Below are 27,792 nucleotides of genomic sequence, written 5' to 3' on the forward strand. Positions count from 1 at the left end.
CACATATACACACACATACACACACACCAATACACACACACCATGCCACACTTTTTTTAAAAAAAGAAAAAAGAAAAGCTTTGCCTAATTCAAAATCATAAATATTTTTCTCTACACATTTCTTCATTTATGATATGTTTTAGGTCTGATTCTATTATTATTAGTCGATTAATAATTTGAGGGGAACTTCATCAGTCCTACTGTTTCCCAGGCTGGTCTCAAACTTGTGGTCTCACCAGATGATGCTTCTGCCTTCTGAATGGCTGAGACTAAAAAGTGTACCCCCACATCTAGCTTGAGTTCATTCATTTATGCACATTTAAGTCTTTGAATTTTTTATTTTTTTTTCTTTTTCTATTTTTCGGAGCTGGGGACCGAACCCAGGGCCTTGCATTTGCTAGGCAAGCGCTCTACCACTGAGCTAAATCCCCACTCCTTTTATTTTTATTTTATATTATGTGCATGGATGTTTTGCCTACATGTGTATCTGTATAAAATATGTGTGCCTGGTGCCTCAAGAGACCAGAAAAGGGTATAAAATACCCTAAAACTGGAGTTATGGACGGTCTTGAGCTGCTATGGGGTGCTGGGAATTGAACCTGGGTCAGTTGCAAGAGCAGCCAGCATTCTCTAAGGCTGAACCATCTCCCCAACCCCAGGTCTTCTTTATTTGTTTGTGTGTTTGTTTTAAGACAGTTTCTCATGTAGAGATCTGCCTACCTGTGCCTCCCAAGTGCAGAGATTAAAGGACAGCATCACTGTGCCTGGAGTAAAATTGTTAAAAGGGAGAGCATTGTACTTCGTTCCTTGAAACCAAGGTTACAGGAGCTTCTTTGGCCGGCTTTGCTTGACCTTCCCAGACTCTTTTTTTTTTTCTTTTCAGTCTTTGCAGTACCTGTCCCCGCCAGTCCCCAGTGCCCCTAGTTACAGGTAAGTGCTGGCGCTCTCCAAGGAAAGGCAACTTGCAGTGTTTGTTTCCAACTCTGTGACCACTTCATTCTACAGCTTTCAGTGCCGTGCTTCTGGGAGCCAAATAGGATTCAGTTCGCCGCTGTTTTGTGCTGCTGCGTGAGGGCCGTGGCTAACAAGATGGCTGGAAGACCCGAGAAGAATTTGTCTTTGATCGGATTCACTCTCCTCTGTTTGAAAATGGTAAGTCTACCGTTTCAACTACCCACAGATATTTTGGGTTCTTTATTTCGTTCTCTTTATGAAGGGCCGAGGAGCGGGGAGATAGAACTAGAAATTCCCTTAAATCATACTAAGATGGTGTATCAGTGTGTCTGAAAAGTGATACACGAAAGAGACAAGATTATCATGGTGTGTGAAGACCAAAGATTCCTGGAAAAAAAAGTCTGTCAACAGCCTCTGACTTAGTTCAATACACAGGTCGGGGGGTGGGGAGGATGAAATAGTAACGTGATCTGCCCCCAGCCTCTAAGCTCTTTCCAGCGTTGCCTTATGGTAGATTTGAGTGCTGGGAAATGAGACGAACAGAAAAGCATGTCTGAGAATGGGGAAATTACTCACTCGGTGCACAGACACCTGTGATTACTGTGTTGATGTGTTTGTTACGTTTTCCCAAATGTTGTTTTTCCTTATTCTTACTTTTCTATACTTTCCTTTACAGGTTATTTCATCGAAAACAGGTAACAATTGACGAGATTCAAATTTTTTCTTCTTCTATTTGATTTTCTTCTTACACTGTTGGTGCATGGGCTGTCTCATATGTAGACCATGTTAGAGCGCAGGTGTGAGCATTCTCTGAGCGTGCATTATGGATGCTAACACTGCTGTAAACGGCGCTGGGGAGACCATACTTAGTAAAACAAATCAAGTTTAAAACACAAGTCCTTCTGAGGTATTGTGAGCCTCATAATACAGTGCCACGGTTTCATCCAGATAGCCATGGACAAACTAACACAAAGACCGTCATTCCAGCCAAACAAATAAAATATCACTAAATCTCACTTCGAGAAGCTTGCTCATATAGCTTTCCTACTCGTCTTTTGGGACATTAGAAGAAAAAAATAGAAATGCCATATTAAATTACACTTTTAAGAAGGTCCTCGACCAAGAACAGAGCCTTTGTTCCTGGTGTGGTGATGCACGCCTGAAATCCCAGCGCTTGGAAGGTGAGGGCAGGAGGGTCAGATGTTCAAGATGGAGTCATAGAAATTTGGGAGCAAACCTGGGCTGCAGGAGAACCTGCCCCCAAAAATCAAAAGACTAAAAGCAAACCAGAGAAAGAGAAAGACAGAGAGAGAGAGAGAGAGAGAGAGAGAGAGAGAGAGAGAGAGAGAGAGAGAGCGCTTTGCATATGTAGCCTTATGCACTGAGATCTAATTAAAAAAAAGATTTCAAACACCCTTTTTCTCTTGGATAAATGGACTGAAGGCCACAATAATTTTTCTAGAAACTTTCCCTGCCTCATACATCCAGAAATCTAAGTCACCAGGATAGGAATTTATGTTGAATAGGTTTTAGATTATCCATAAAAAAGAAATTAGAACTAGGAAATATTAAATTGAATATTTGATTGCATTTTAATGTTTCATAAAATTCATACATATATGGTTGACTTTATTTTTTATTTTCGGGATTGTTTCGTTTTATGTTTTGTTTGTTTATTTGCTTGTATTTCCAGATAGGGTTTCTCTGTGTAGCCCTGTCCATCTTGGAACTTACTCTGTAGACCAACCTGGCCTCAAGCTCAGAGATCTGCCTGCCTCTGTCTTCCAAGTATTGGGATTAAGAGTGTGAACCACCACACACAGCTATATAGTTGGGTTTTAAAAATAATTTTCTCATTTATTCTTACTCATAATATTCTTTAGTTTTAAAAATGTGTTCATTGTATGTGTATGAGTGTGCTGTCTGCGTGTATGTCTGTTTACTATGTGTGTACATGTTCATTGTATGTGTATGAGTGTGCAGTCTGCATGTATGCATGTACTATGTGTGTACATGACATGGTGCCTGAAGAAGCGAGGGTAATATTACATCACCTGAGACTGAAGTTTCATATCGCTGTGAATGCTTGGAATTGCACCGGGGTCCTCTGACAAAGCAGCTAATGCTCTTAACTGTCGAGCCATCTCTCTAACTCATTATACTATTCTTAAGAGTCCTTTATGACTGTCCGAGAAGTTATGAGAAAGAATGTTTAACCACATCCCTAATGATTTTTATTAGTTTTATTCATTTTGTTTGAGATGAGTCCCTATGTTGCCCAGCCTGGCTTTGAATTACCATGATCAAAAAATCCTGGCTCAGTCGCCTGAGAAGCTGGACTGTGCACACCTGCTACATGCTTGGTTTATAACTGATTTTTAAACAACACAGCCTTTCCTAGGAAATCCAAACCAACTGAAACCTTAGGATGGACTCTTTTTAGTCCCAGCATGATCGGCATTTGGAAAGTAGGTGGGAGGCCAGATTTCAACACCAATGATGCTGTTAGTGGAGTCATTTTGGTTTTTTTAATACATGGGCTGTGTCTGATCTGACTGTGTAGAAAGAAGGCTTCATCTTGGGTGTGTGATTCTCTTTGGGCTTCGGCATCACTGTTGCTCTGTGTCTGGGCGCTGAGGACTCTGAGCTGATTTAGTTCTCTGAGTTGGTCAAAAGAATCAGAGTTTCATTTTGTATGTATTAGTGTGTGGGGGGGTGCACATCTAGAGAATGAAGTCTTCCCTCTCATTAACCCAGGAAAAGCCTGGCACTCAACCTCAACCTCTTCTCTTCTCTTCTCTTCTTCTCTTCTCTTCTCTTCTCTTCTCTTCTCTTCTCTCTCCTCCTCTCCTCTCCTCTCTCTCCTCTCCTCTCCTCCTCTCCTCTCCTCTCCTCCCTCCCCCTCCCTCCCCTCCCTCCCCTCCCCTCCCCTCCTCCTCCTCTCTCTCTCTCTCTCTCTCTCTCTCAGAAATTGAGAGAGTAGGGAAGGACTCATAACTTCTATAATTTCCCCCCAAATTTTAATAATGATAAAAATAATATTGTTAAAGCTGGGTGTGATGGTGAACACCTTTAGTACCAGTTCTCTGGAGGCAGAGGCAGAGGCAGAGGCAGAGGCAGAGGCAGAGGCAGAGCAGAGGCAGAGGCAGAGGCAGAGGCAGAGGCAGAGGCAGAGGCAGAGGCAGAGGCAGAGGCAGAGGCAGAGGCAGAGGCAGAGGCAGAGGCAGAGGCAGAGGCAGAGGCAGGTGGATCTCTGAATGGAGACCAACCTGGTCTACAGGATGGGAATAGCTAGGGCTACACACAGAGAAACCCTGTCTTGAAGAACAAACAAAAACCAATAGAAAACAAACAAAACAAAATGGGAATTCCATGTTACTACTACTACTACTACTACTACTACTACTACTACTACTACTATTATTATTATTATATAATGTAATCATCATTTAGCTGGGTGTGGATAGCACAGCTGTAAAAGCTTGCTTAGCAAGTGTGAGACCCTTCATTCAAGTCTACAGCACTAACAGTGGAGGGCAACAAAGCCTGACTCTTTCAACAAGAATCCCAAGCCTCTTTTTATAAAGGCATAGATGCTCTCTGTTTTCAAAAGAGTAAGAGTGCTAACAGATTTTTCTGCTTCCTCAGACTCAGATCCATCCTGTCATCTCTCCCCTCTCAGGTTCCAAAGTCCTGCTTTTATTTTATTATTTTATTTTACGACAAGGCCCATGTCCCTCAGCGTAGCCTGAAATTCACGATGTAGTCAAGGATGAACTTGAACTTCCTGGGACTGTGGGCGTGCACTAGGTGTCTGCAATGCTGGGGATGGAGCCATGGCTTTGTCATGCTAGGCAAGCACTTTACCAACGGAGCCAGATAGCTAGCCCCTGAAGAGCCATTATAGCTTCTGTCTCCTGAGGTCTGTTGATAGTGGTCACAGCACGGGATCTACCTACTTACCAGCCCATCCCTCCCATGGAATAAAGGCCCCCAAGGTCTGCCCACCTGGTCTCTTTCTGCCACACTGGGACTGGGCACTGAGACGCATGTGCATATAGCAGATGATCCCACTTGATCCTTTCATTGGCTCACCAGGCTCTGGCATCCTCAGAGCTTCTGCCCATGCCACTCTCCTGGGAACTCTGGGGTTCTGCTCCTTGTCTCCTAGAGCAACGGTATTCAACCTTTCACAGGGTTGCCTAAGAGCATCATAAAACACATATTTACATTGTGATTCACAACGGTAGCAAAATTAGAGTTATGAAGTAGCCATGAGGATAATGTTATGATTTGGGGTCACTACAATGTGAGGAACTGTTTTAGGGGGTTGCAGCAGTAGGAAGGTTGAGAGTCACTGTCCTAGAGGGCTCAGCTAATTTGCTTTTGTGGTTGCCACTAGTCAATCTTCTGAGAGCCAAATGTGCATCAGGCTTACTCTTTCTGTCTTGTCTGTGTTCACTCCAGACCCCCAGAGTTTCACTTTTACCCTCCCATGGCTGCGTTATATGATTTGATTTTTCCAAACTCATCCACACTTGCTTACCTTGGTAGATGTACTCATACCAGCACTAGATGGAACACACGCACACGCACACGCACACACACACACACACACACACACACACACATCAGAGGATGGGAGGGAGGGGGAACTTTCAAAGTGCCTTCACATATACTTTTACCTAACCTTTGCAATAATCCTAAATTATATGTATCTCACATTTCAACGTAATTCTTGAAATGCACACATTGCCAACCACACAGCAGAGTTTCTAGAGGAAGCTTATGCTTACATGTCCTGCTTTCCTCGTACACAGAAGTAAAAGGCAGAGCTGTGCCTTAGACCTAGAACTTCTGAATCTAAAGTCTTTGCTATTTTTCTACCCCTAACTTTCAGTCTGCTGATACAGGTACGACTCCTTCATAGCTAGCTCAGTTCAATGGGAAAATGTAGAGTTCTCAGTCAGGATGGCCGCCTGCGGGAAGATAGCATGTACACGCTGGCCTCTTGGCTCTTTCCCATCAATGCAGCTTCAGGCCTTTCTATGTCTGCAGCTGGTCATTTTCCCAGGAAGTTCGTCCATTCCGATGAGCAGGCCTATCTATCACAGGAGGAGATAAGATAAACTGTGGGACAGAGGAAACAGAAGGCGTTGAGAGACACCAGAAAATGAGAAGAAAAGACACACAGACCACAGGGAAATGACTCGGGGAGGGGAGGGGGAATGGGAAGCTTGCAGATGAGAGATGGGCAGTGTGAGAGGGAAACCCTACTGGGGCTTTGTTCTGAGGGGCCAGAAGGGGCATCTGCTCTTCCCTTAGAATTAACTTCACTGGCAAAAGGCCACCAGAGTGTTCCCTCCACTAGAAACACACACACACACACACACACACACACACACACACACACACACACACGTTTCCCCAGCATATATGACCAGCATGATTTTCTTTCTGTGACAAGAGACTCCTGGATGATGTTCCAGAAGTATCTGGCCAATGAACAGTGGAGACTTTGTTCATTTTTTGCGGCTTAGTTATTTCTGAGAGGCTGCCAACATGAATTCTCCTGACTACAGGGACAGAAAGAGAAGGTTGGCTGTATTGTGTACCTAGGGATTTGGCTGAGGGGAGGCCAGGAAGAGTAGGTACTGGCAAATCACTTGGCTTTTCTCCTGTCTTCTTGTCCTATATATAATTTTGCCCTTAATCTCTTTATTTGGTTGGTTTGCGTAAGTTGGTTGACTGATTGGTTTGAGTTTCTTTAGTTGCTTTTGAGATAGGGTTACAGTTCTCCAACTCCCTGTGTTGTTGAGCATGACGTCTACCCCCACCCCCAATTGCAGATGCACATGCTATACCTGGCTTTGCTGTGGTGTTTGCTTGTTTTTTGTTTGAGGTAGGATCTCTAGTCCATTTGGGACTCAAACTTGAGATCCTCCTGCCTCAGTCTCTGAAGTGCCAGGTCACAAGCATTCACCACCACATTCGTCTTGCCTTTCAGCTTTGAGTTTGGCATACAATGGCTGCTCGACAAATGTTACAGGCTGAGAGCCAGCTTCAGAATTAAAAACCCAGCATATATATATTTATTGGTCTCTTCTGGAGCTACTACAAGATCCAGGAAACGTACGTGTGTGTGTGTGTGTGTGTGTGTGTGTGTGTGTGTGTGTCCATAGATTTTCTGAAGTGGTAAATCTGATTCTCACCCTGTATGTTCTACCTTGTATTAGAAGCAGAGGACTCTCTGGTATGCTCACAACATAAACATACCCATTTCCATGGCAAACTGCAGACAGCCCCAGAAGGGCTTCAGTGTCTAAACCTCACACCAATGTATGTTTTGACAGACAAAGGAAGAATTAAGTTAATTTTCTTGTATATAGAAGAACCTAAACATTGTTCTGCTCTCATATCAACAAAGCATTCAGTTCTCCTTCCTCCTCTGTCAGGTTAGAGCCCACTTGGGAAATGTGCAGAATCATGAGGAAGTGACCACAGGCACAGAGAGAGCCCACTGTGCTGGGAGGCTCAGCTGGAAGCAAGGCAGCCATGTTGGGGCAGGAGGGAGGTCACTGACAAAGCAGCCTTGGAGCTCACAGAATCCTCTGGAATAAAATGCCTCCATTATCCTTTCCCTTTTCTCAGAGCTCTTTCCCACAGTCTTTCCCAGACCTTTAATATTTAAAAGCATAGAAAGCACCCAGGACCCACGGGCAGCTGGGAAGTGAGGGTTGTGCTCTGGCTGACTTTTGGAAAATGGTTCTTCCTATCTTCCCTGCTCTTTCTTATTCCGTTTCTACTCCTGTTTTGTTTTGTTTTTTGTTTGTTTGGTTTAGTTTGGGTTGGTTTTTTTTTTTGGTTTGTTTTTTGTTTTGTTTTGGTTTTTTTGAGACAGGGTTTATCTGTTTAGCTCTGGCTGTCTTGAAACTCAATTTGTAGACCAGGCTGACCTCGAACTCAGAGATCTACCTACCTCTGCCTCCTAAGTACTGGGATTAAAAGGCAGGCACCACTGTTTTTTGTTTGTTTGTTTGTTTGTTTGTGTTTTTTGTAGTTAAGTTTATATATGTAGTGTGTGTGTGTGTGTGTGTGTGTGTGTGTGTGTGTGTGTGTGTGTGTGTGTGTGTGTGTGTGTGTGTGTGTGTGTGTGTGTGTGTGTGCCTGCATGCTACAATGCATGTAGAGGTTAGAGGACTTCAGATTCAGTTTTGTTTTTCTAATATGTGGGTCCTGGGGAACAAACTCAGGTCACCAAATTTGGTGGCAAGCCTTCTTGCTTTCCAAGCCCTGGTCTCAGCCCCTTTGTTCTTTTCTTTCTTTTTGTGATCCTGGCTGCCGAGCCCAGGGGCTTCTGTATGCTAGGCAGGCGCTCCACCACTCAGTTACGGTCCAAGACTTGTTATTACCATAATTGTTGTTGTTTTAAACTTTGAGACAGAGTCTTGTTAAGTTGCTAGGCTGGCCTTGAACTTCAGATCCTTCTACCCCCACCTCTTATATAGCTGCCCCACCAGTGTGCACCACCTCACCCAGCTTCTTTTTAATTCTGGAAACCGAGTCGAAAGCTTACGCTCACGGGAAGACACCAGGGTTATGTAGTTTAGAGAGGACGTAATGAAAGACGGCATCCTTGTAGGATATCCTGGCTAATGTATAACTTCAAAATGTCTTTCAGCTCCTGAAATACCAACTATTGATCAGGCATATTCGAAGATCAGCAATAGCATCACCGTAGAATGGACTACCGTGCCAGGGGCCACAAGTTACCTGCTCACGGCTGAAGATGGGGACACAACCATTGAGACCACAGTGGCCAATTCCCCGGGCACTGTGACAGGCCTTAAGGCTGCAACCTTATACCAAATCACCATCAGATCCGTCAGTGCCTCTGGACGTAGCCCAGCATCACCTCCGAAGCAGGCAAAGACAGGTAGGTAGCTGGATGCTCACGTTGTCTGAGTGGTGGGTAGATCAGTTTTTAACAGCATGGCAGATGTGTGGTTGTGCACAAGTGAGTTCCACTATACAGGGCCCAGAGGCAAAAGCCACCAAATGTTCTTTTTGGCAACTCAGCAATTTGTGGAGAAAGTGACATTTAAATGCCTAGTGATTTTGCCTTGGGATTTAAAACCCATTTCTGGACAACTTTAAAAGCAGAGTGCCTCTAAATCCCCAGAAAAAGCCATTTCTGTTTTTATCCATGCCAACTAGAACAGATTTTTGCAGTTCCTTAATCACGTGGCAGAGACGTTAATAAATATAAGTTTGGGGTTTGCCCATCAGCATTAAATTCACTTCATAACGTCACACCTAGGCACATTTCTGAACATTTGTGTGTAGATCAGGGAGAGGATGCTGGTCCAACATGTATAAAGCTCTCAGAGTTAAAAACAGTTATCTGCACACTAAGGTAGGATAGAGCACCATTTCTGTATTCATTCATAGGGACACCTTAACTTCTTACCAACTGCAAGTTGAAAGCATTGCCTGGGGTACACTGGTGTCTCCCTTTCTCATATTTTTTGGGTCAACCTGACCTTAAACTCAAAGCAATTCTCCTGCCTCAGCTTCTCTAATGCTGGGATTATAAGTGTGCACCACCGGGGTTGGGGATTTAGCTCAGTGGTAGAGCGCTTGCCTAGCAACCGCAAGGCCCTGGGTTAGGTCCCCAGCTCCGAAAAAAAGAAAAAAATAAAATAAAAAAATAATAAGTGTGCACCACCACTCCTGGCTTACATTTCCACATTTCTTCATCATTTATTATTAATACACACTTAAATAATGTTTCTGAAAATCATACTGTAGGAGAAACCCAGGGCCTCTACCGTTGAGCTATATCCTCGGCTCCAATTAGATATTATTAAGTTGAACTCTGCCATTATAAATGAATAACGTGGATAGTCAACCTGCATTTATTTATTTCTCAGTAACTTAAGGTATTCTCTACAGACTTTTGTAACATCGATTCACTGTTGCGTTTTGTTTTTGCTTGTAGTGTTGGCTGCCCCAATTCTGGAAGTTAGCTCTCCGAGTCCAGACTCCATCCTTGTGAGCTGGGACGCCGTATACATGGCGATCGGATTCTCCGTGTCTGTTATGCAAGCCAATGGCTTGGGTAGAATTTGGAAAGAGAATACCACAAACACCTCCCTGACCTTCGGCAGTTTGGACGCCGGGACTCTCTACACCATAAAGGCCTATGCGTGGAACGCCAACGGAATCCCCGGGGATGACTCCACCCGCAATCAGAGAACCAGTAAGGGCTTCAGCTCAGCCTTCAGGGATCTCATTTTTGATTGATGAGGGGGGCTGCGCTCCGCGGCCGAGGAGAGCAATGCTGAGTGATGCGCACGGAGCAGCTGGCAACGGCTGTTTAAATTTATTATGAAGTTATTTATAGGGCCTTGGCTATTCCTCGGCAGCAGTTCAAACACTCACCGAGTGATGCGGACGGAGCACAGCACTTCCCCCTCTGAGAGCCAAGTCCGCTGTAGCGTGCACATTCCAGATCCCAGACGGAAAGGGTTCTCATTAGCGTGACCAATCCTTCCTCGTCCCTTCCTGGTCTTGCTAGGTCCACTAAAACACCCCACCATCTAAACCAAAAAAAGGAGGCAAACAGGAATTCATTTATTCAACAGACATATAATGCGTGTGTGCCAATCTGAAGCCAGCATTGTTCTAGGGACACAGCCACAGAAAGAGGTCCTGCTGCTCCTATGCTTGACATGAGAGTCCATGTTTTAGAGACATTTCCAGGACACCAGCTTGAGCGTGAAGCTGGAAGCCGACATGGACCACTCAGTGAGACTGCAATCTGTTCTCTCACTACTCCACCCTAGACAAATCGGGCACTCGTAGTTGGGGGAGGTGGGTGTTCCTCACATGAAAACTGGAAGTCTAAACTCCCAGCTGCTAGAGTGAGTCTGAAGAGTCAGAGCGAGCAAGGTGTGTGGGTGTCGGCAGCAGGTGCAGTGTGTGTGTGTGTGTGTGTGTGTGTGTGTGTGTGTGTGTGTGTGTGTGTGTGTGTGTGTGTGTGGGGTGCGCTAGACTTTCACCAACAACCAGATCAGCTATTTTATCTCGTAGGGGAGGACCCAGGAAATGTAGGAAGGAACTGGAAGTAGTTTCGACTTTCTCTAAGTTTGGGATGGAAATCTTGTTATAAGCCAGACAGAAATTCAGGAGAAAAAGAGGGTTTGCTTTGTACAATACTCACACAGTGGAAAGGCTAGCAAATTGCCCTAAGGTGAGTCTGGTTGGCTTGGTGAGTCCAGGGTATCTGTGCCAAGCCTTCCTGGGCCCTTTGGTAGCTTGCCAGGCCTGCCCCTCCTCTTCCCCCTCCCCTCCTCCCTCCCCTTCCCCACCCCCTCCTCTCTCTTCCCTCCTCTCTCTTTTTTTTTTTCTTTTTTTTCTTTTTTTTCCGGCTGGGGACCAAGCCAGGGCCATGGCGCTTACTAAGCAAGCGCTCTACCACTGAGCTAAATCCCCAACCCCTCTCCCCTCCTCTCTTACTTCCCTTGTCTTTCCCCCACTACACCCTCCTACAAATATTTAGCTCCCTGGAGTTAAAAAAAAAAAAAAAAAAGAAACAAGGCAATCCCTGCACCCACAGAATGGACCCTGTTCAAAGACACCTAACTCAGCCATTACAGTTATGTGTAACAAAGAGCTTTGCTAGAACGTTTGTGGCAGAGTGTGCATAGGAAGGGGCTTCTACATCAGAGTAGGGAACAAGAGAACCACCAGGTTTCTTTTCAAACAATATTTTCATTAGTTTTTGGGAGAATTTTATACACTTTGATATTCACCCCCAATGCTCCCCATAACTCCTCCTCCCAGACCCACCTCCTCAACCCCAACTTCAGGCGCTCTGTCTTTTAAAATGTATACAGGGATTTTTCCCTGCACGTATGTTTGTACACTGTGTGCATGCGTGTTGCCCAAGGGGGCCAGAAGAGAGTATCAGATCCTCTGGAACTGAAGTTAAGGACACCTGTGAGCCCCCACGTAGATGCTGGGAATCAGCACTCCCTACCCCACCCTCTGCAACAGCAGCAAGCGCTCTTAATCACAGAGCCATCTCTCCCGCCCTCTGACCCCTCAAAATGATCCATCAAGTCCAATCTATGCTACGCATATACTCTTGCCTGTAGGGCTTTTGGCACTTGGCTGACCCACCAGGGGCACCACCCTTAAATAAATTGCTTCTCCCTCCTCCAGGAGCCATGAGCTGTCAACAGCTCCACGTGACAAGGGCTATTGAATGCCTTTGCCCCTCCGTGTTGGAATGCTGCCTAGCTCAGTCCTGTGCAGGCCTTGGGTAGCAGCCATAGCTGCTTGAGTTCACTCCTCAGCCATTTTGCCAGGTCCAGAGGGCACTGTTTCACCTCCCTGGCCTGTGTCTTTTGCTCTCTCTTTTCTGTGACTGTTCCTGAGACTGAGGGCAAGGGTGAAACAGATGTTACCACCTGCTCCTTCTTTCCTTTTCTCTGGTTTCTCCATGATGTTTTGTTTTGTTTTGATTTGATACAGAGTTTCCAGCTTCTTTGGAACTCGGTCTGTAGGTCAGGCCTTGACTCCTGATCTTCCGGTGCCTCCACCTCTGTACCACCATACCTCGTTCTGTTTCTGCGTGTTTCACACAGTTTGGATTTAGTCTCTGTATCAGTTTTCTCCGGCTGCTGTAAGAAAATATCACAGGCTGGATGGCTTAAGGAACAGAAAGTTGTTGTTCCACAACTGTAGCGTCTTTGCCTAAAATGACGGCCCTGACTGAGGCAGTCACTTCCTCCTGAGCACCCAGCAAAGATATATTCAGATGTGTCTGTCCCCTCGGCCTGTGTGTGGCCATCTTCATATCCACCTGGCTGTTCCCCTATATGCATGTCTGAATTTCTTCTCTTTATAAGGACATCTATCATGTTGGATTATGTCCCATCCTAATGACCTCATTTTAAATAACTTCCATTACCCATGACCCTAGGCACTTCCACACTCTGGAGCACCCAGCTGAGCTCTGACAGTTTCCTGATAGTCTAACTCCTTCCCTTAAGTTCCCCTATGCTTTGGTTGGAAAGTTGATTGCCTTTTTTTTGCTTGTTTTGTTTTCTTTTTTCAAGATGGAGTTTCTCTGTGTAGCCCTGACTATCCTAGAGCTAGCTCTGTAGACCAGGCTGGCCTTGAACTCAGGGATTGTCCTGCCTCTGCCTCCTGAGCGCTAAGATTAAAGGTGTGCACCACCACTGCCTGGTTCTGCTGGTTGTCTTTAGACGCTGCAGGCAACCCCTACCAGCCTTGGTCCAGTACTATCTTGAGGCAGAAGCTGAGGGTCCTTTGGGGACAAGCAGACTATATGTGGGGGGAAGGACCTGTCAAGATGGCCTGTAAGGGAAACACAACAGGTGCCTTCCTCAAACAAAATAAGTCAGGCATCTGTGAAATGGTCTCCTCAGGCAGAGCCTGCTCTGTGCCCAGGATATGTGTGGAGGATGTGCTCTGTGGAGGCGGTCCACACCATTTTCTAGGTCCACTAAAATGTCTTTGCAGATCCCAGAGGGGAACTGAGACCACCTTTTGCTCATGAGCACATGTCCTCCAGTTTGTTGTTGTTTGTTTGTTTGTTTGTTTGAGACAGGGTCTCTCTGTGTAGCCTTCACTGTCCTGGAACTTGCTCTGTAGACCAGGCTGGCCTCGAACTCAGAGACTGCCCTGCATCTGCCTCTTTAGTCCTGGAATTAGAGGCATGAGCACCCTCCGGGTTTTGGGTTTTTTTTGTTGTTGTTGTTTTTTTTGTTTTGTTTTGTTTTGTTTTTTTACAAAGTGATGCTCCATACTTTCTACATTGGTGTAGAAAGCCTGTGTGCTTCCATGCCAAGGCACACATGCAAAGGTCAGAGGACAATTTGCCAATACCAGTCCTCTCCCACCACATGGGTCCTGAACTCAGGTCATTGGGCTTGGCGGTAAGTGCCTTACCCACTGAGCTATCTGGCTGGTTCAGTCTTCCAGGTTTATAAATGGTCTAACCATGAAGACATCAAGGCATGCTTATAAGAATAAGGGGGAAGTCCTTGGGAGACACTGAAAGACTATCTTCCTGGATGGACTTGAGCTTTCCTAGCCCCTGATTTAGAATGGGATATTTGCTTATCTAGGAACTATTGTGAACTAAAAGCTGTAAGAAAAGAAAAAAGTAAAATTCACCAGAGGTCAAAAATAGAAGTGTGGGGGTATTGGGAGGTAGGGCTGAACCTTTCCTCCCCTGCCTTGGCAAGCACTGTACTGCCCAGATGCCTTCCCAGTCCAAGAAATGAGACATTTAGCTTCACGGATCAATAATAGAAAAAGCATTTGACCTACTGTGTGACCTACTATGTGACAACACATTCATAGAACCTTTCAGCCTTCCACATGAATATGCTCATTTTGTTCTCGTTTAGTTGGTCGCTCGGTCTTCTTGACATGGGGTCTCACTATGTAGTATGGGTTGGCTGTAAACGTCCAATGTCCCTTCCTCAGTAGCATCCCAAGTGCTGGAATTACTCCCCCAACCCAGGCATCTTAAATGTTAATCTTCACCACTTCTTAGGTCATATATTCACCCGTTCAAAGTGTGCTTTTCAGTGTTAGTTATGTGTTGAACACTGCTCATATATCCATTTTTACAAAACAAAAAAAGATTAAATGCAATGACAAAGGTCGTATAGCTAGGGATGGATTTGTACATTCATGGCCATTGTGTTACCAATCCCCAGATGCACTGTCTCATTTTATGCTTTGAACAACTTAACATTATCCAGCACCTACGGTCTCCTATCTCCTGATTGACTCAGCGTTAAATCTAAGCCAAATCTTACTCGGGTTCTTGTTTCTCAAAAACATAGGTCCTCGTGCCCCTGCCAACATTCAAGTCTTCTTTGACAGCGGGGCCCTAAAGGCTTCTGTTTCATGGACCCCGTCAGAAGGGGCATTCAACTACACTGTGGTGGCATGGAGCAATTCTTCCCAGCGGAGCTGCAGCACAGCTCTCAGCTCCTGTAGCATCGGTTCCTTGCAGTGTGGAACAGAGTACCTGATTTCTGTCTCAGCAAACAACGATGCCGGGTGCAGCAAGTCCTCCTCTGCACCCACCCTGAAGACTGGTACGTGAGAAAAAGGAAAACCCTGCAGTGTTGGTGATCAGAGTGGCCGCCACAAGTCCCCAGCAAGGTCCTGGAACAGGCTGGTCTCAGCTGGGCATAGCCTGCTCTAAGCTGGGCGCACATTTATACTACTAACAATTAGGAGGTGGAAGCAGGAGGATTGCCATGAGTTGGAGGCCAACTGGGGCTTATACTATACAGCCAGGGCTATACAGCAAGAACTTGTCTCTAAAACAGAAAAGAAAGGCTGTCAAGATGGTTTAGTGGGGAAAGGTGCTTGCTGCAAGAGCCTGAGTTTGATCCAGGGATCTACACAAAGGTGGAAGGAAAGGAGACCAACTCTACAGAGCTAGCTGTATCTGTCTACCTTCCCCTGCCACATCTCACACACACACACACACACACACACACACACACACAGAGAGAGAGAGAGAGAGAGAGAGAGAGAGAGAGAGAGAGAGAGAGAGAGAGAGAGAGAGAGACACACACAAAAACGAAGAAAAAACAAGCTAATTCTGGTCTAAATGAAGGTATTGAGCCGGGGACTTTGAGGGTTGGACAGTACGGATGGAGAAGCACGTATTGTACACTGCAAAAAGCACTTCTTTGACTGTCCACAAGCTTGGCCTCTACGCCTGGTCTTTCATTGAGTCCTTTTCCTCTTTCTCTTGTTTTGTTCTTTGCTATTTAGTTCTACTTTTGGAGACACAGTTTCACATTGCTGCCCAGGTTGGTTCTGAATCCCAGGGCTCAAGAGAACTTACATCAGCTGGGGCCAAGGGATTTATCACCATAACCAGCTTGCTTTTTTAATTTTTAAAGTTTTGAAAGCTCTAAGATCCAGTTTGTTATTTCCAGCTCTGTGCAGTACAAGTAGCTAACTGTGTGTATGTGTGTGTATGTGTCTGTGTGTGTATGTGTCTGTGTGTATGTATATATGTGTGTGTCTCTGTGTGTATGTGTGCCTATGTGTGTGTGTGTGTATTTGTGTGTCTCTGTGTGTCTGTGTGTGTTTTTATGTGTTGTATGTTTGTGTGTCTGTGTGTGTCTGTATGTGTGTATATGTGTGTATCTGTGTGTGTGTATGTGTGCATATGTATGTCTGTGTATACGTGTGGGGGTGTGTGTTTTATGTCTTGTATGTATGTGTGTGTCTCTCTGTGTGTCTGTATGTGTGTATATGTGTGTGTGTGTCTGTGTGTGCATGTGGGGGGGTGTGTTTTATGTCTGTATGTATGTGTGTATATGTGTATGTCTGTGTGTTTGTGTATGTGTGTGGGTGTGTATGTGTTTTATATGTTGTATGTATGTGTGGTGCATGCATGTAGGCCAGGACATCAGGTATTCTCCCCGTCACTCTCTGTCTTCTTACCTGACAGACTCAGCCATCTCTCACTGAACCAAAAGCACACTGGAAGATCTGCCTGTCCCCATCCACCCACGGTGGGATCACACACATATGTAGCCATACTCAATTTTTCACGTGTCTTCTAGGGGCTTGAACTTGGGTCCTCATGGCTAAAGAGAATACTGTGACTCATTAAGCCATCTCTCCTGTCCCTAACGGGCTCTTCTTGACATGTTTCATGACAAAGGCTTGGTAGGAGCTGTTTTTAAAACTAAACGATGGGAGATTTCTAGATCTAAATGTGTCTAAGTATTTCCCCGATTTTTTTTTTCTTGTTGGAGATGTAAATTCACATTCGTGGAGGTTTGCTGCTGCATTTAGAAGCGTTTATGTGTCTGGAGAATCAGAACTAACATTTAATGGGATCTACTACATCTCAAGCACCATAACTACATCACTTAACTCTGAGGATAATTTTGTGAGCTCTCTCTTTTCATTTACTTGTTTTTCGTTTGTTTCATCTTTCTTGTTTGTTTATTTGTTTAAGACAGGGTCTAGCGAAGCTTATGCTGGCTACAAACTCACAATTATGGCTGAGTCTGGCCTTGCTGTCCTGATCCTCCAGTTTCCATCTTCCTTGCGCTACAAGTACAAATCATCATGTCCAGTTTATCTCTTCCTTTTAGATACAGAAGCTGACTGAAGCTCAGGGAGGCCGGAGGCCGTTTGCTTCAGTGCACACCGACAATAAGAGGCCCAGCTAAGATCTGAGCCCAAGCTTGCCTGACTGCAAATCCTCTGGGCCGAGACAATGTAACAATGTCTACTCTATTCAACCGTCAGAGTTAGGACACTGTAAGGTAAAAGGGATTCTGAACAGAGGATTGGAGCTCTACAAGCTGGAGTCCTCTCCTCCACAAGGGAAAGAAATGTAGTCAAACTCTCAGTCTATGGCTTCTCAGAGTTGTGTTAAATTTAAGGTCACCAGAACAAGCTTAGTGAATAGACGTCTCTTTTGACAATTACAGGTTTGTGTAGCAGGTACAATGAAAGCCATTCTCAAGATGGAGTAACTGAGGATGGAGGAAAAGATAAGAAACACTTCAAAGACATAGTCAATCTGAGTCACTTATTTCATGCAGGAGAGAACGTCCTGCATTTTTAAAATGTGGATGCACATCAAGAACACCTAGGGAAATGTTCATAAAACCCAAATACCCAGATCCTACCAAGGTAATTGGATTGGGATTTCTGGGACTAGAATCCAGAAAGAATCGTCTTCAACAGCTGCCCAGTTGATGCTCACCATGTTGTCAGTGTTAGGGCCACTGAGAGACTCCCTCCAACTTTCAATTCCTGCCCTTATTGGTCCATGAGGTATACTGTAGTGTGTATGACACAGTCAGTACTGATCATGAGGAAACCTTGATTTATCAATAAAAGAGCTATGTTTTTTGAAAGCCCGTGGATTGAATGATGACCTTCGTTTGAAATCATTCTTTCAGGAAACCTCATGCTGATCTTAGATAAAAGAAATATGTATTGCCTTGACACAGAAAACCAAGCACATTAGCCAAGGAGACCCATGTCTGTGGAAGAAATAGTTCAGTGTCTATTGTCACCCACCCTTTCTCTAACAAGGCCACACCTTCTCGAATGTGCCAACCCCTGATAACTAAGCATTCAAATACATGAGAGTATTGGGCCCTATTCAAACCTGCACATCCGACCTTTCTAGTTATGCTATCTGGGGCAACTCAGTTATCCTTGATGGGCTCCATTTTCCTCAATTGTAAAATGGTAATAATTATTGTGAGAGTAAAAGAGTAGACTTCATCTCTAAATAAGGTGAAATCCACACTTTTTTTTCCCCTTAGACAGAGTCTCTTCTAGGTAGTCCTGGCTGTCCTGGAGCTCACTATGTAAACCAGGTTGGCCTCAAACTCAGACGTCTTCCTGATTCTGCCTCCCAAATGTTGGGATTAAAGGCATGAACCAGGGGTTGGGAATTTAGCTCAGTGGTAGAGCGCTTGCCTCGGCCCTGGGTTCGGTCCCCAGCTCCGAAAAAAAAAGAAAAGAAAAAGAAAAAAAAGAAAGGCATGAACCATCACCTGACACAATCCACATATCTTTTTTTTTTCTTTTTCTTTTTTTCGGAGCTGGGTACCGAACCCAGGGCCTTGCGTTTGCTAGGCAAGCGCTCTACCAGTGAGCTAAGTCTCCAACCCCCAATCCACATATCTTAAGTTGACTCCCAAATTCCCGTGGCATATGCTGGGGATATAGGTTAGATGGTAAAGTGTCTGCCCGGCATGCACAAAGCCCTGGATTCAATTCCACAGAAAAAGCTGCTGTGGTGGTACATAACTATAATCCAAGCACCTAGGAAATGAGGATCAGAAGTTCAAGACCATCCTTGGATACCTAGTAAGTTTTTGCGCAGCCTTGGATACATAAGACCTTACTTCAAGCAATGGCCTACTTTTTCAAATAACACTTGTTAATAAAAGAATCTGGGTAGGTCCCTGGTGGTTAGCATAGTCTTTGTTTGTGTAAAAATATCTTCTAGTGCATCTAGTACATGGTTTTGCATGTTGTGCATCAAATTCATTCTGCTACAGGACTCGGAGCTGCTGATTTGGCATCTCAGATAGCTGCCAAGATGCAAAGGAAGTCTCTTGCAATAGTCATTCAACTGCTCCATTGTTGTTTTTTCTTTCTTTTTATTGTTTCCTAGTTGCTTGTGCACCTGGACGGGTGATGATCCAGGAAGAGCCCCCTGGTCACTTGTCTGTGGCTTGGTCCAATGTGGAGCTGGGTGACTACTATGTGGCTTTTGTGAAGAGCGATGACGGCTTGGAGGTACATTGCAATACCTCCCTTACCCAGTGCAACTTCTTGTCCGAGTGTGGCTTCACGTACTTCATTAGTGTGTTTGCCTACAACAAGGCAGGGCAGAGTCCTCTGGGCGACGTATTCAATTACACCACAGGTAAGTCATCTCTGGTGCCGGGAAAGGGAGTTTTAAGTTCAGGAAGCCCAGTAGCAGGATGAACAACTTCTTGTATTTGCTGACTCACCATCTGGGAGTCATTCTAGGATGAAGAATAGCCTAAATCCCTTGTCTCTCGTTCTTTCCAGAGTAGGGATGATTTGGTTTTGGAGACAAGGCTAACAAGAATGTGAGGGTGAGCAGGAAAGTGGAGGGAGGGCGGGGATGCGTGTGTTCAAGCGTACTCTGAAATTCTACACAGTACTCAGGCCTGTTTGAGGTTCTGAAGGGGGTACAGTCCTTCCATTCCAGGAGCACAGTCCTTTCTTGGGAGCAGGATGATAGATGCGGTGGCCAAGATGCTCCGCACTGCAGGGGGCTTTTGAGTAGGACCCCTGAGATTAAGTCCGATTGACCTGTGAGTTAGTCACACAGTAGGATGATGATGTGTGTCCGCCACTGCAAATGGGGCGGACATTAACAATACAGGTAGAAAAGACTTTGCATGTGATGGAGCAAATGTAAATATTTTATCTGCCTTATTATTATGCCATTATTAGCATCTGTCATCTTGGTAGCCATCACTGCCCTCCTCCTTTACGCTTGCCTCTTACAGAAGTGATTGTGTTCTGTTTGTCTCTCTGGCATCAATGCTAATCACGGTGTTGTTGGCCCAGAGAGATACTAGGTCTTTGAAGAATGGTCGAGTGAGTGTCTTTGAAATGAATTATTTACAGAATATTATAATTCTAAAATGTGCTAAGGGTGGATTATGATAAATTTTACCAGGGTGAGGGAGATGAGTAATTGGTGCTTTGGGAATTTAGAGAAGGTTGTCAACAAGGCCTCAAGAGCACAGGAGTGGCCTAGAACTGGAGTTCAAGAATGGATGGAATGTAGGCGGGCAAGAACACCAGAGATATCGAAAGCTGTGCTAGATACCTGTCGGTGGGGTTCTTTGGGGCCTCCCCTAAGATTTACTAATACACTTATCAACTCTATGCACTCCTTCCCCATCCTTATCTGATTTAGTGTCTAGGTGGACTGACAGGACTTGAGGACTCAGGTTCAGCATGACTTTTATCAGACAAAAGGGATCAGATTCTGTAGCAGAGAGACCAAAAGTCTTCCAGGCATAGAGAATCGAGAGCACAGGTCGGGTGTAGACCTGAGAGGTCTGCTGCTCCCTTGGAGACAATGGTGAGGATTTGCCCCAGGTGCGGTGAGAATCAGGTCAAGGTTGGGGCTGACCAGTCGGTCCTCTTGCAGTCATTTAGGAGGACAGTAGCAGAGGGTCTGGTCATGGGGAGGTTAAGACTCGATACCCCCCTCTGGTGGCTCCTGTAATGACCTTGGTCTCCTCTGCTTTCAGCTCCCTGTTGTCCTAGTGACATTAGCCCAGTGTTGGTGTCCAGTGACAGGGTGGAGATTGCCTGGTCTCCTGTGCGTGGTGCTGAACTCTATGAAACCAAGGCCATAGCTGGATACAGCGTTGTGGCATGCAACGACACTGCTCCTGCTTGCACTCTCTCTGCTTTGGATTGTGACACCAAGTACAATGTCACAGTGTATTCCTTCAGTGAGGTCCGGGGCAGCAATCTGTCATGCTCTTCCCACTTTATCACCACAGGTACTGCTAGGCCATCACTCACTGATGTCTCCATTGTCACCCTTGCTCTATGCCTCAGAATGGCTATGCAGCCAGGTCTACAGAAAAAGGGGCTGGGGAGGGGGCTCGGCTGTCGAGAGTGTTTACTGTTCCTGCAGGGGATATAAGTTCAGGTGCCAGCACCCACATCAGGAGGTTTACAACCTCCCGTAACTAAGTCCAGCCCCAGTGATCTGATGCCCTCTTCTAGCCTCTGTGGGCACTGCATGCATGTGTCCAAACCCACACTGGAGACAGAGGCGGAGAAGAAAGAAACTGTGGAAAGACGGTAACAGAGGAGCTCATGGAGAGGGAGGGAGGTTCTGGCCTAGTTACCAACCCCAGCTATTGGGTTCCTTTTGCCTGGAGACTGCCTGCCTGCACGCCAGGAGGTGTGCAGGTGTTTATCTTGGTTATTATTTGAGGTTTTAAAGTTCAAAATGCTCCATTTTTCCAGTTGGCCCAAGGCTGCAGGAACCTAATGCTCTCTGCCAACATCAACAGTTTTCTGAGGAAAGGTTCTGTGAATCTGACCTGTATACATGTATGCTTGAAAACTGTGGTTTGGGTTTTTTTTTTGGTAAGAATATTATTTAATTTTTCACAATTTCATACATACATGATATATTTTATCACTCTGTTATTGTCCTCTTTCAATCCCTTCCCCCCATCAGGTAGTGTTTTTTAAAAAAATAAAGCAAACTTAGCTTACCCCCTCTCTTTTTGAGTTAGGTCTCTTTAACCTAGGGTTGCCTTAAACTCACAGAAATCCTCCTGCTTCAGCGTACAGAGACTCGGATTGTAGGAATGGCATAAGCCACCATATCTGGTTCCATTTCAATGTATTCTTTATTTTTTTTGAAGTGGGTCTTATGCAGCCCAGGCTTCTTAGGCTCACTGGGTAGCCAAAGATGACTCCTGGTCCTCCTGCCTCTCCCTCCCAAATGCTGGGACTCAAGGCCTGGGCTTCTCAGCCTAGTTTATACAGTGCTGGGAACAAAACCCAAGACTTCATGTATGCTAGGCAGGTCCTCTACCTACTGATCCACACCCTAGAGGTAGAAAGGAGCAAGTAGTAGAATCCATTTGAGACCAAATGGCACATGGGGTATATTTAACTCCGATGTTTTAATTACTAATCTAATACTTCTTAGCTCCTTGCAGTCCTGAAATAAAAAATATTTCGAAGGATGCATTCTCTATGATCAATGTGCACTGGCGGTCGACTAATGAAGGAGCCACTTACACGGTGACAGCCCAGGGGAAGAAGGGGTTGTTCCAGTGCAGCAGCACAGGGGAGACCTGCAGGATGGGGGGCCTGCCCTGCGGCTCCATGTTCTCTGTCACTGCTGTGGCCGAAACTCAGGCAGGAAAGAGCCTACCCAGCTACAGTGTGCCCCTGGAGACAGGTACGTAGCAACATCGACCCGGTGAGTCCTTAGGAATTGCTTTAAGGCATGAATTTTATTTAATCTGCCCCAAATATGATGAAAATGCAATGTTCGGTGTCCTTTCAAAGAGCCCCAGTCTTAGAGGAAAAAACCTTTTGACATTTTACATGTTTTATAAACACATCGTCAGAAACCCCCTGTCTTGCCAACATTCACTTCAAAGGAACAAAACACTGGCCCTGGAGAAACATTCCTTAGAGTTGATATTCTCCCAAGACATGGTCAAAACAGCTAACAAGAAACCAAAGGAGCTGATTTACTACTCATGTCTCTGGTTGAGCCCCTCCGAATTTCTCTCAAAAAACCACTTTCTGAGTTTAGTTTCTAGGGCTGGACAGACAGGCCAGTGGTTTAAAGGCATTTACTGCTCTTGGAGAGGTCTTGAGTTAAGCTCCAAGCACCTAAATCCAGTGGCAAACAACAATGTGCAACTCTAGCTTCAGGGATCCAACGCCCCCTTCTGGCCTTCATGGAGAACTACACTCATGCACACACACTACTACACTCATGCACACTCACACTGCGCGCACGCGCGCGCGCGCGCGCGCACACACACACACACACACACACACATGCTTAAAATAAAATAAATATTTTTAAAAAGTGCTTTCTGGATTTAGCTTCCTAATCAGCAAGAAGCAGGTAATGCTCTTACAGGGTCGTTGAGAGCTCTTAGCTAAGTTACAAAGCACTTAATTCTGTGCCTGATACGTATGACGAGACCCCCATTACAGAAATCTCTTATTGATTAAGAACACTGTATTTGAAAAAACATTTAGGAAACAGGTGTGGTGGTGCACATCTTTAATCCCAGCACCAAGGAGGCAGACGTAGGTGCATTTCTATGAGTTCAAGGCCAACCTGGCCTAAAATAGTATTCCAGACAATCCAAGAGCTACACAATGAGACCCTGCTCAATATCACCCCAAGACATTTGGCAAACCACTTACATTAATACGGATATTATTAGCATTGGGAGAGTGCCTGCCAAGCACATGAGAAGTCCTGGTGTGGTTGTCTATACACGTAGTCCTAGCATTCAGGAGGTGAAGGCAGGAAGATCAGAAGTTTAAGGTTATCTAAAGATACATGTAGAGTTCAAGGCTAGCCCACATGAGTCTGTTAAAAAAAAAAGAATTGGGAGAGACAGCATATAATCCAAACCTGTCATAGGGTGCTGCATTCCACATATAGCTGGTATATTATAAGATACATCAAACGGTAGAGACAAAGGAAATTTTAAATTTAAAAAAGTATGAGAAACTTAGGATTCTGAGTAAAACATGAGCAAAGCCCTATTCTTTTTACAGTTTACTTATTATTGTGTGTGAGTGTACATGGATGATGGAGGAGCGTGTGAGCATGCCACAGCATGCACATGGGAGTCAGAGGACTTGTAAGTTCTGCTTCCACTGAGCATTCCCGGGGACTGACCTCAAGTGGTCAGACTTGCTCATCAAGTGCTTTTCCCAAAGTAAAACCCCAAGTCCTCTTGTTGGTTAATTTTCATGAGTCATCTATGGAATAGAACTGTGGAATAGACTTAAATTCTTCTCCCCTCCCTCTCTTCCTTCCCCCCATTTTAGTGCCCTGCTGTCCAGCTGGTCTGACAGCAGCTCAGGTCACCCAGTCTATAATCAACGTGAGCTGGACCATTGGGGCAGTGCCTCAAACCTATGTGACAGTGCTGGAGTCATACATCGGACAGTCTAAGTGCCACACCCATCAAAACCACTGCCTTCTGGGATGCATCGCGTGTGGCATCAACTACACGGTGGCATTAAAAGCCATTAGTCCCACGGGACTGACCGCAGACTGTGCCTACCAAAGTTATTCTTCTAGTAAGTCAATTCTAAACATCAGCTCTTGAGTGTTGCCATCTTAACCACTCACTGTTCTACTGCTGTGAAGAAATACCATGACCAGGCAAGGCTTCTGTTTGGTTGATTTGGGCTTTGTTTTGTTTTTAAGACAGGATTTCTCTATGCATCCCTGGCTGACCTGGAACTCCCTCTGTAGACAAGGCTGGCCTCAAATTCAGAGTTATGCCTATCTCTGCCTACCAAACGCTAGGATTAAATGTGTGTGCCAATACCTCCCAGACCAAGATAACTCTTATAAAAGAAAGCAGTTAACTGGGGACTTGCTTACGGCTTTAGAGGGTTAGTCTGTAGTCATCATGATGAGAAGTGGACAGGTATGGCGCTGGAGCAGTACCTGGGAGCTTTACATGTTCATATAAAGGCAGTAAGGAGAGGGGAGGGTCTGATGAGGGTTTTTGAAATCTGAAAGCCCACCCTCCAGTAACACATATCCAATAACAAAGGAGGCCACGCCTCCTAATCCTTCCCAAACTATTCCACCACCTGGGGACCAAGCATTCAAATACATGAGGCTATGGGAGACATTCTCATTCAAACCACTAAAATTGCTAAGGATTCCATGACGACTGATCCAGATCCAATCCTTCCTTCCCATTTAAAAGATGGTGCATCTCTACCCAGCTTCCCTCAAATGCGGATTACTTTCTTAGCGTGTGTGGAGTGGGGCACACTTGATATTCGATGTCATTCTCAATCATGCATCACCTTATTAATTTGTTTATTTACTTATTTTTTGGTTTTTAAGACAGGGTTTCTCCATGTCTCCCTGGCTATCCTGGAACTTGCTCTGTAGACCACTCTGTTCTCAGATTTGTAGAGATCCACCTGCCTCTGCCTCCCAAGTGCTGGGATTAAAGGCGTGCACCACCACCTCCAGTCCTCTCCACCTTAGCTTTTGGACATAAAGTCTCTCATCGAATCTAGAACTCACTGATTTGACTAGATTGACCGGCCACCAAGCACCAGCAATGGTCTTGTCTCACCCTCACTTGTGCTAGTAACATAGGCACATGCCATCCTGGTGACATAGTGCCCGGTGTTTATGTGAGCGCTGGAACTCACACTCAAGTCTTCATGCACGCCTGCACGCCTGGAAAGCACTTCCCTGACGGAGCCATCGCCTCAGCCCCATTTATGCAAATTACTTCCTTTCATAGTTACAATTCTCTTTGACTTAGAACTTCAAAGTTCAGAGGTTTCTGTCAGTAGTTAGTCCATGGCTCCCCCTGGTAAAGAGGCTGTTATATGTTTCCTGAAGGGGTAGTTTTGTATGACAGAGAGAGACCTGTAGTGAAGGGTAACTCAGGTGTGTGCTCTCCCTCTCCCCCTCCCCCTCCCCGCTTCCTCCCCCTCCCTGTTCCCTCCCCTCTCTCTCTCTCTCTCTCTCTCTCTCTCTCTCTCTCTCTCTCTCTCTCTCTCTCTCTCTCTCTCTCTCTCTCCACTGTAGCAGCTCCTCCTAACGTTTCTCATTTCAGCAGTTTGGACAGAGCAAATGCCTCTTTCCACACCATCGTTCCTTGCCCTCCACAACCGCCAAGCCATCCCTGCATGAGGGAAGAACCAGCAGGCAGAGCGGGCTAGCACAGACTTCCTCTTACACGATTCTAACCTGCTGAGGCAGCTGCCTGAAGAGCTGTTTTGAAAAAGCTCCAGGGACTGCCTCCAAGCTAGGGGAGAAATCACATGGTGGTCATTAGCTGCCTCTTCCTGGGCCTGGGACAGTGGGGCTAAAATACACTGTTGGCGTCTTGGAGATAGTCGAGAATGTCTTACCTGGAAGGCTATATTAGAAATGGCTTCTTCTTTTGTTTTTTGAGTCAGGGTTTTTCTGTGTAAACTTGACTGTCCTGGAACTTACTCTGTAGACCAGGCTGGTTTGAATTCAGAGATCAGCCTACCTCTGCCTCCCCAGAGCTGGGATTAAAGACATGAGTCACCACCACCTGGCTAAATCAATTTTTAAAAAAGAATAAGTTAAGTCAGTCCAGGCAAGGTGGGTCATACCTATAATCCCTGCTTGTGGGGTGCAGGCAGGAGGGTCAGGAAATTAAGGTCATCCCGAGCCATGGGGCAGCCTGTACTAAAGGAGACCCTATCTCAAAACAAAACAATTGCTTTCAATCAGTAAAAAACAAAATAAATTAAGCCAGGTATATTAGGTACTTTTCTCATGGCTTTGACAAAATGTCTGACAAAAAGTGGCGCATGCCTTTTGTCCCAACTTTCAGGAGGCAGAGGCAGGCAGATCTCTGAGTTCAAGGCCAGCATGGTGTACAGGGTGAGTTTCAGGACAAGCAAACCTACACACAGAAACCCTACTTAGAAAAACCCAAAACCTAACAGCAAAACAAAAACAACAACAAAACAAGCAAAACACTACCATCACCACCACCAACAACAACAAACTTAGGGAACTGAGGTGACTGGCCCAACAGAAAGATCATCCACTGTTCCTCCAAAGGGCCTGATTCAGTTCCCAGCCCCCACGTCAGGCGGCTCCTGCTACACAACTCCAAGTGTATGCCCACTTCTAGCCTCTCCAGGAATTGCATTCACATGCACACGCACATGCACATGCACACACACACATGCACTCTCGCACACAAATAAATCAATAAACAATGAAATTCCTTTTTAAAACTGTCAGGGAGGGTTGGTTTCAGTTCATGGCAGCAGGAGGGAGCGGGACACATTGTCTGAACTCAGGAGCCCATAGCTGAATGCTTGTGGGCAGTCCGAGACTCCCATCTGATGGACTGCTACCACACTTTTAGGGTGGTCTTCCCACCTACTTAACATAGTGTAGATAATCCTTTAAAGACTTTTCCAGAAGTCAACTTGAGATAATCTGTCTCAGGCTTGCCTGTAGGCTTGTCTCATGGATGTTTCTTGATCTGATCAAGTTGACGGTGTCAACCACCACACCAGGCTCCCATCTGGCATACCAGCATTCAGGAAGCTGAGACAAAAAGGTTCACCAGAGAGCCAAGATTTCAAAGCCAGTTTGGACTATATAGGGAGTCAGATCCTGTCTCAAACTGCCTCTCAAATCATCAACCAGTTAATCAGTCAGTCACAGTGGGCGTAGTGGTATAGCCTCAGAATCCCAGCACTTGAGACTAAGCAAGAAAATGAATTTAAGGGCTAGCCTGGGCTATATAACAATAGCCAGTGTCAAGCAAATACACAGATATACATGCGCACGCGCACACACACACGCACACATACACACACACACACTGAGAGAGAGAGACAGAGACAGAGAGACAGAGACAAAGAGATCATGTACAAAGCAAGTGGGTCTGACTATCTTTCACAAAAATTATACAATATGACCTTTGTTTTAGCTAATGAGCGTTCCACCAT

At 45.3% G+C, this 27,792-nt stretch overlaps 1 protein-coding gene across 1 annotated transcript in view; it reads left to right on the top strand.

The window, feature by feature from the left end:
* Nucleotides 1–1,030: 1,030 nt before the first annotated feature.
* Nucleotides 1,031–27,792, top strand: part of Fndc7 (fibronectin type III domain containing 7) — a 35,126-nt gene continuing 8,364 nt past the window's right edge. The window contains exons 1-9 of the mRNA XM_032896656.1: nucleotides 1,031–1,152; nucleotides 1,631–1,649; nucleotides 8,636–8,890; nucleotides 9,956–10,216; nucleotides 14,847–15,104; nucleotides 19,190–19,444; nucleotides 20,817–21,074; nucleotides 22,247–22,501; nucleotides 24,130–24,384. Of these exons, the coding sequence (XP_032752547.1) occupies nucleotides 1,090–1,152; nucleotides 1,631–1,649; nucleotides 8,636–8,890; nucleotides 9,956–10,216; nucleotides 14,847–15,104; nucleotides 19,190–19,444; nucleotides 20,817–21,074; nucleotides 22,247–22,501; nucleotides 24,130–24,384 (1,879 nt within the window). The 5' untranslated portion in view covers nucleotides 1,031–1,089. The remainder of the gene's footprint in view (nucleotides 1,153–1,630; nucleotides 1,650–8,635; nucleotides 8,891–9,955; nucleotides 10,217–14,846; nucleotides 15,105–19,189; nucleotides 19,445–20,816; nucleotides 21,075–22,246; nucleotides 22,502–24,129; nucleotides 24,385–27,792) is intronic.

Source organism: Rattus rattus, chromosome 3 (genome assembly GCF_011064425.1).
Source record: "Rattus rattus isolate New Zealand chromosome 3, Rrattus_CSIRO_v1, whole genome shotgun sequence".
NCBI classification, from domain to species: domain Eukaryota; kingdom Metazoa; phylum Chordata; class Mammalia; order Rodentia; family Muridae; genus Rattus; species Rattus rattus.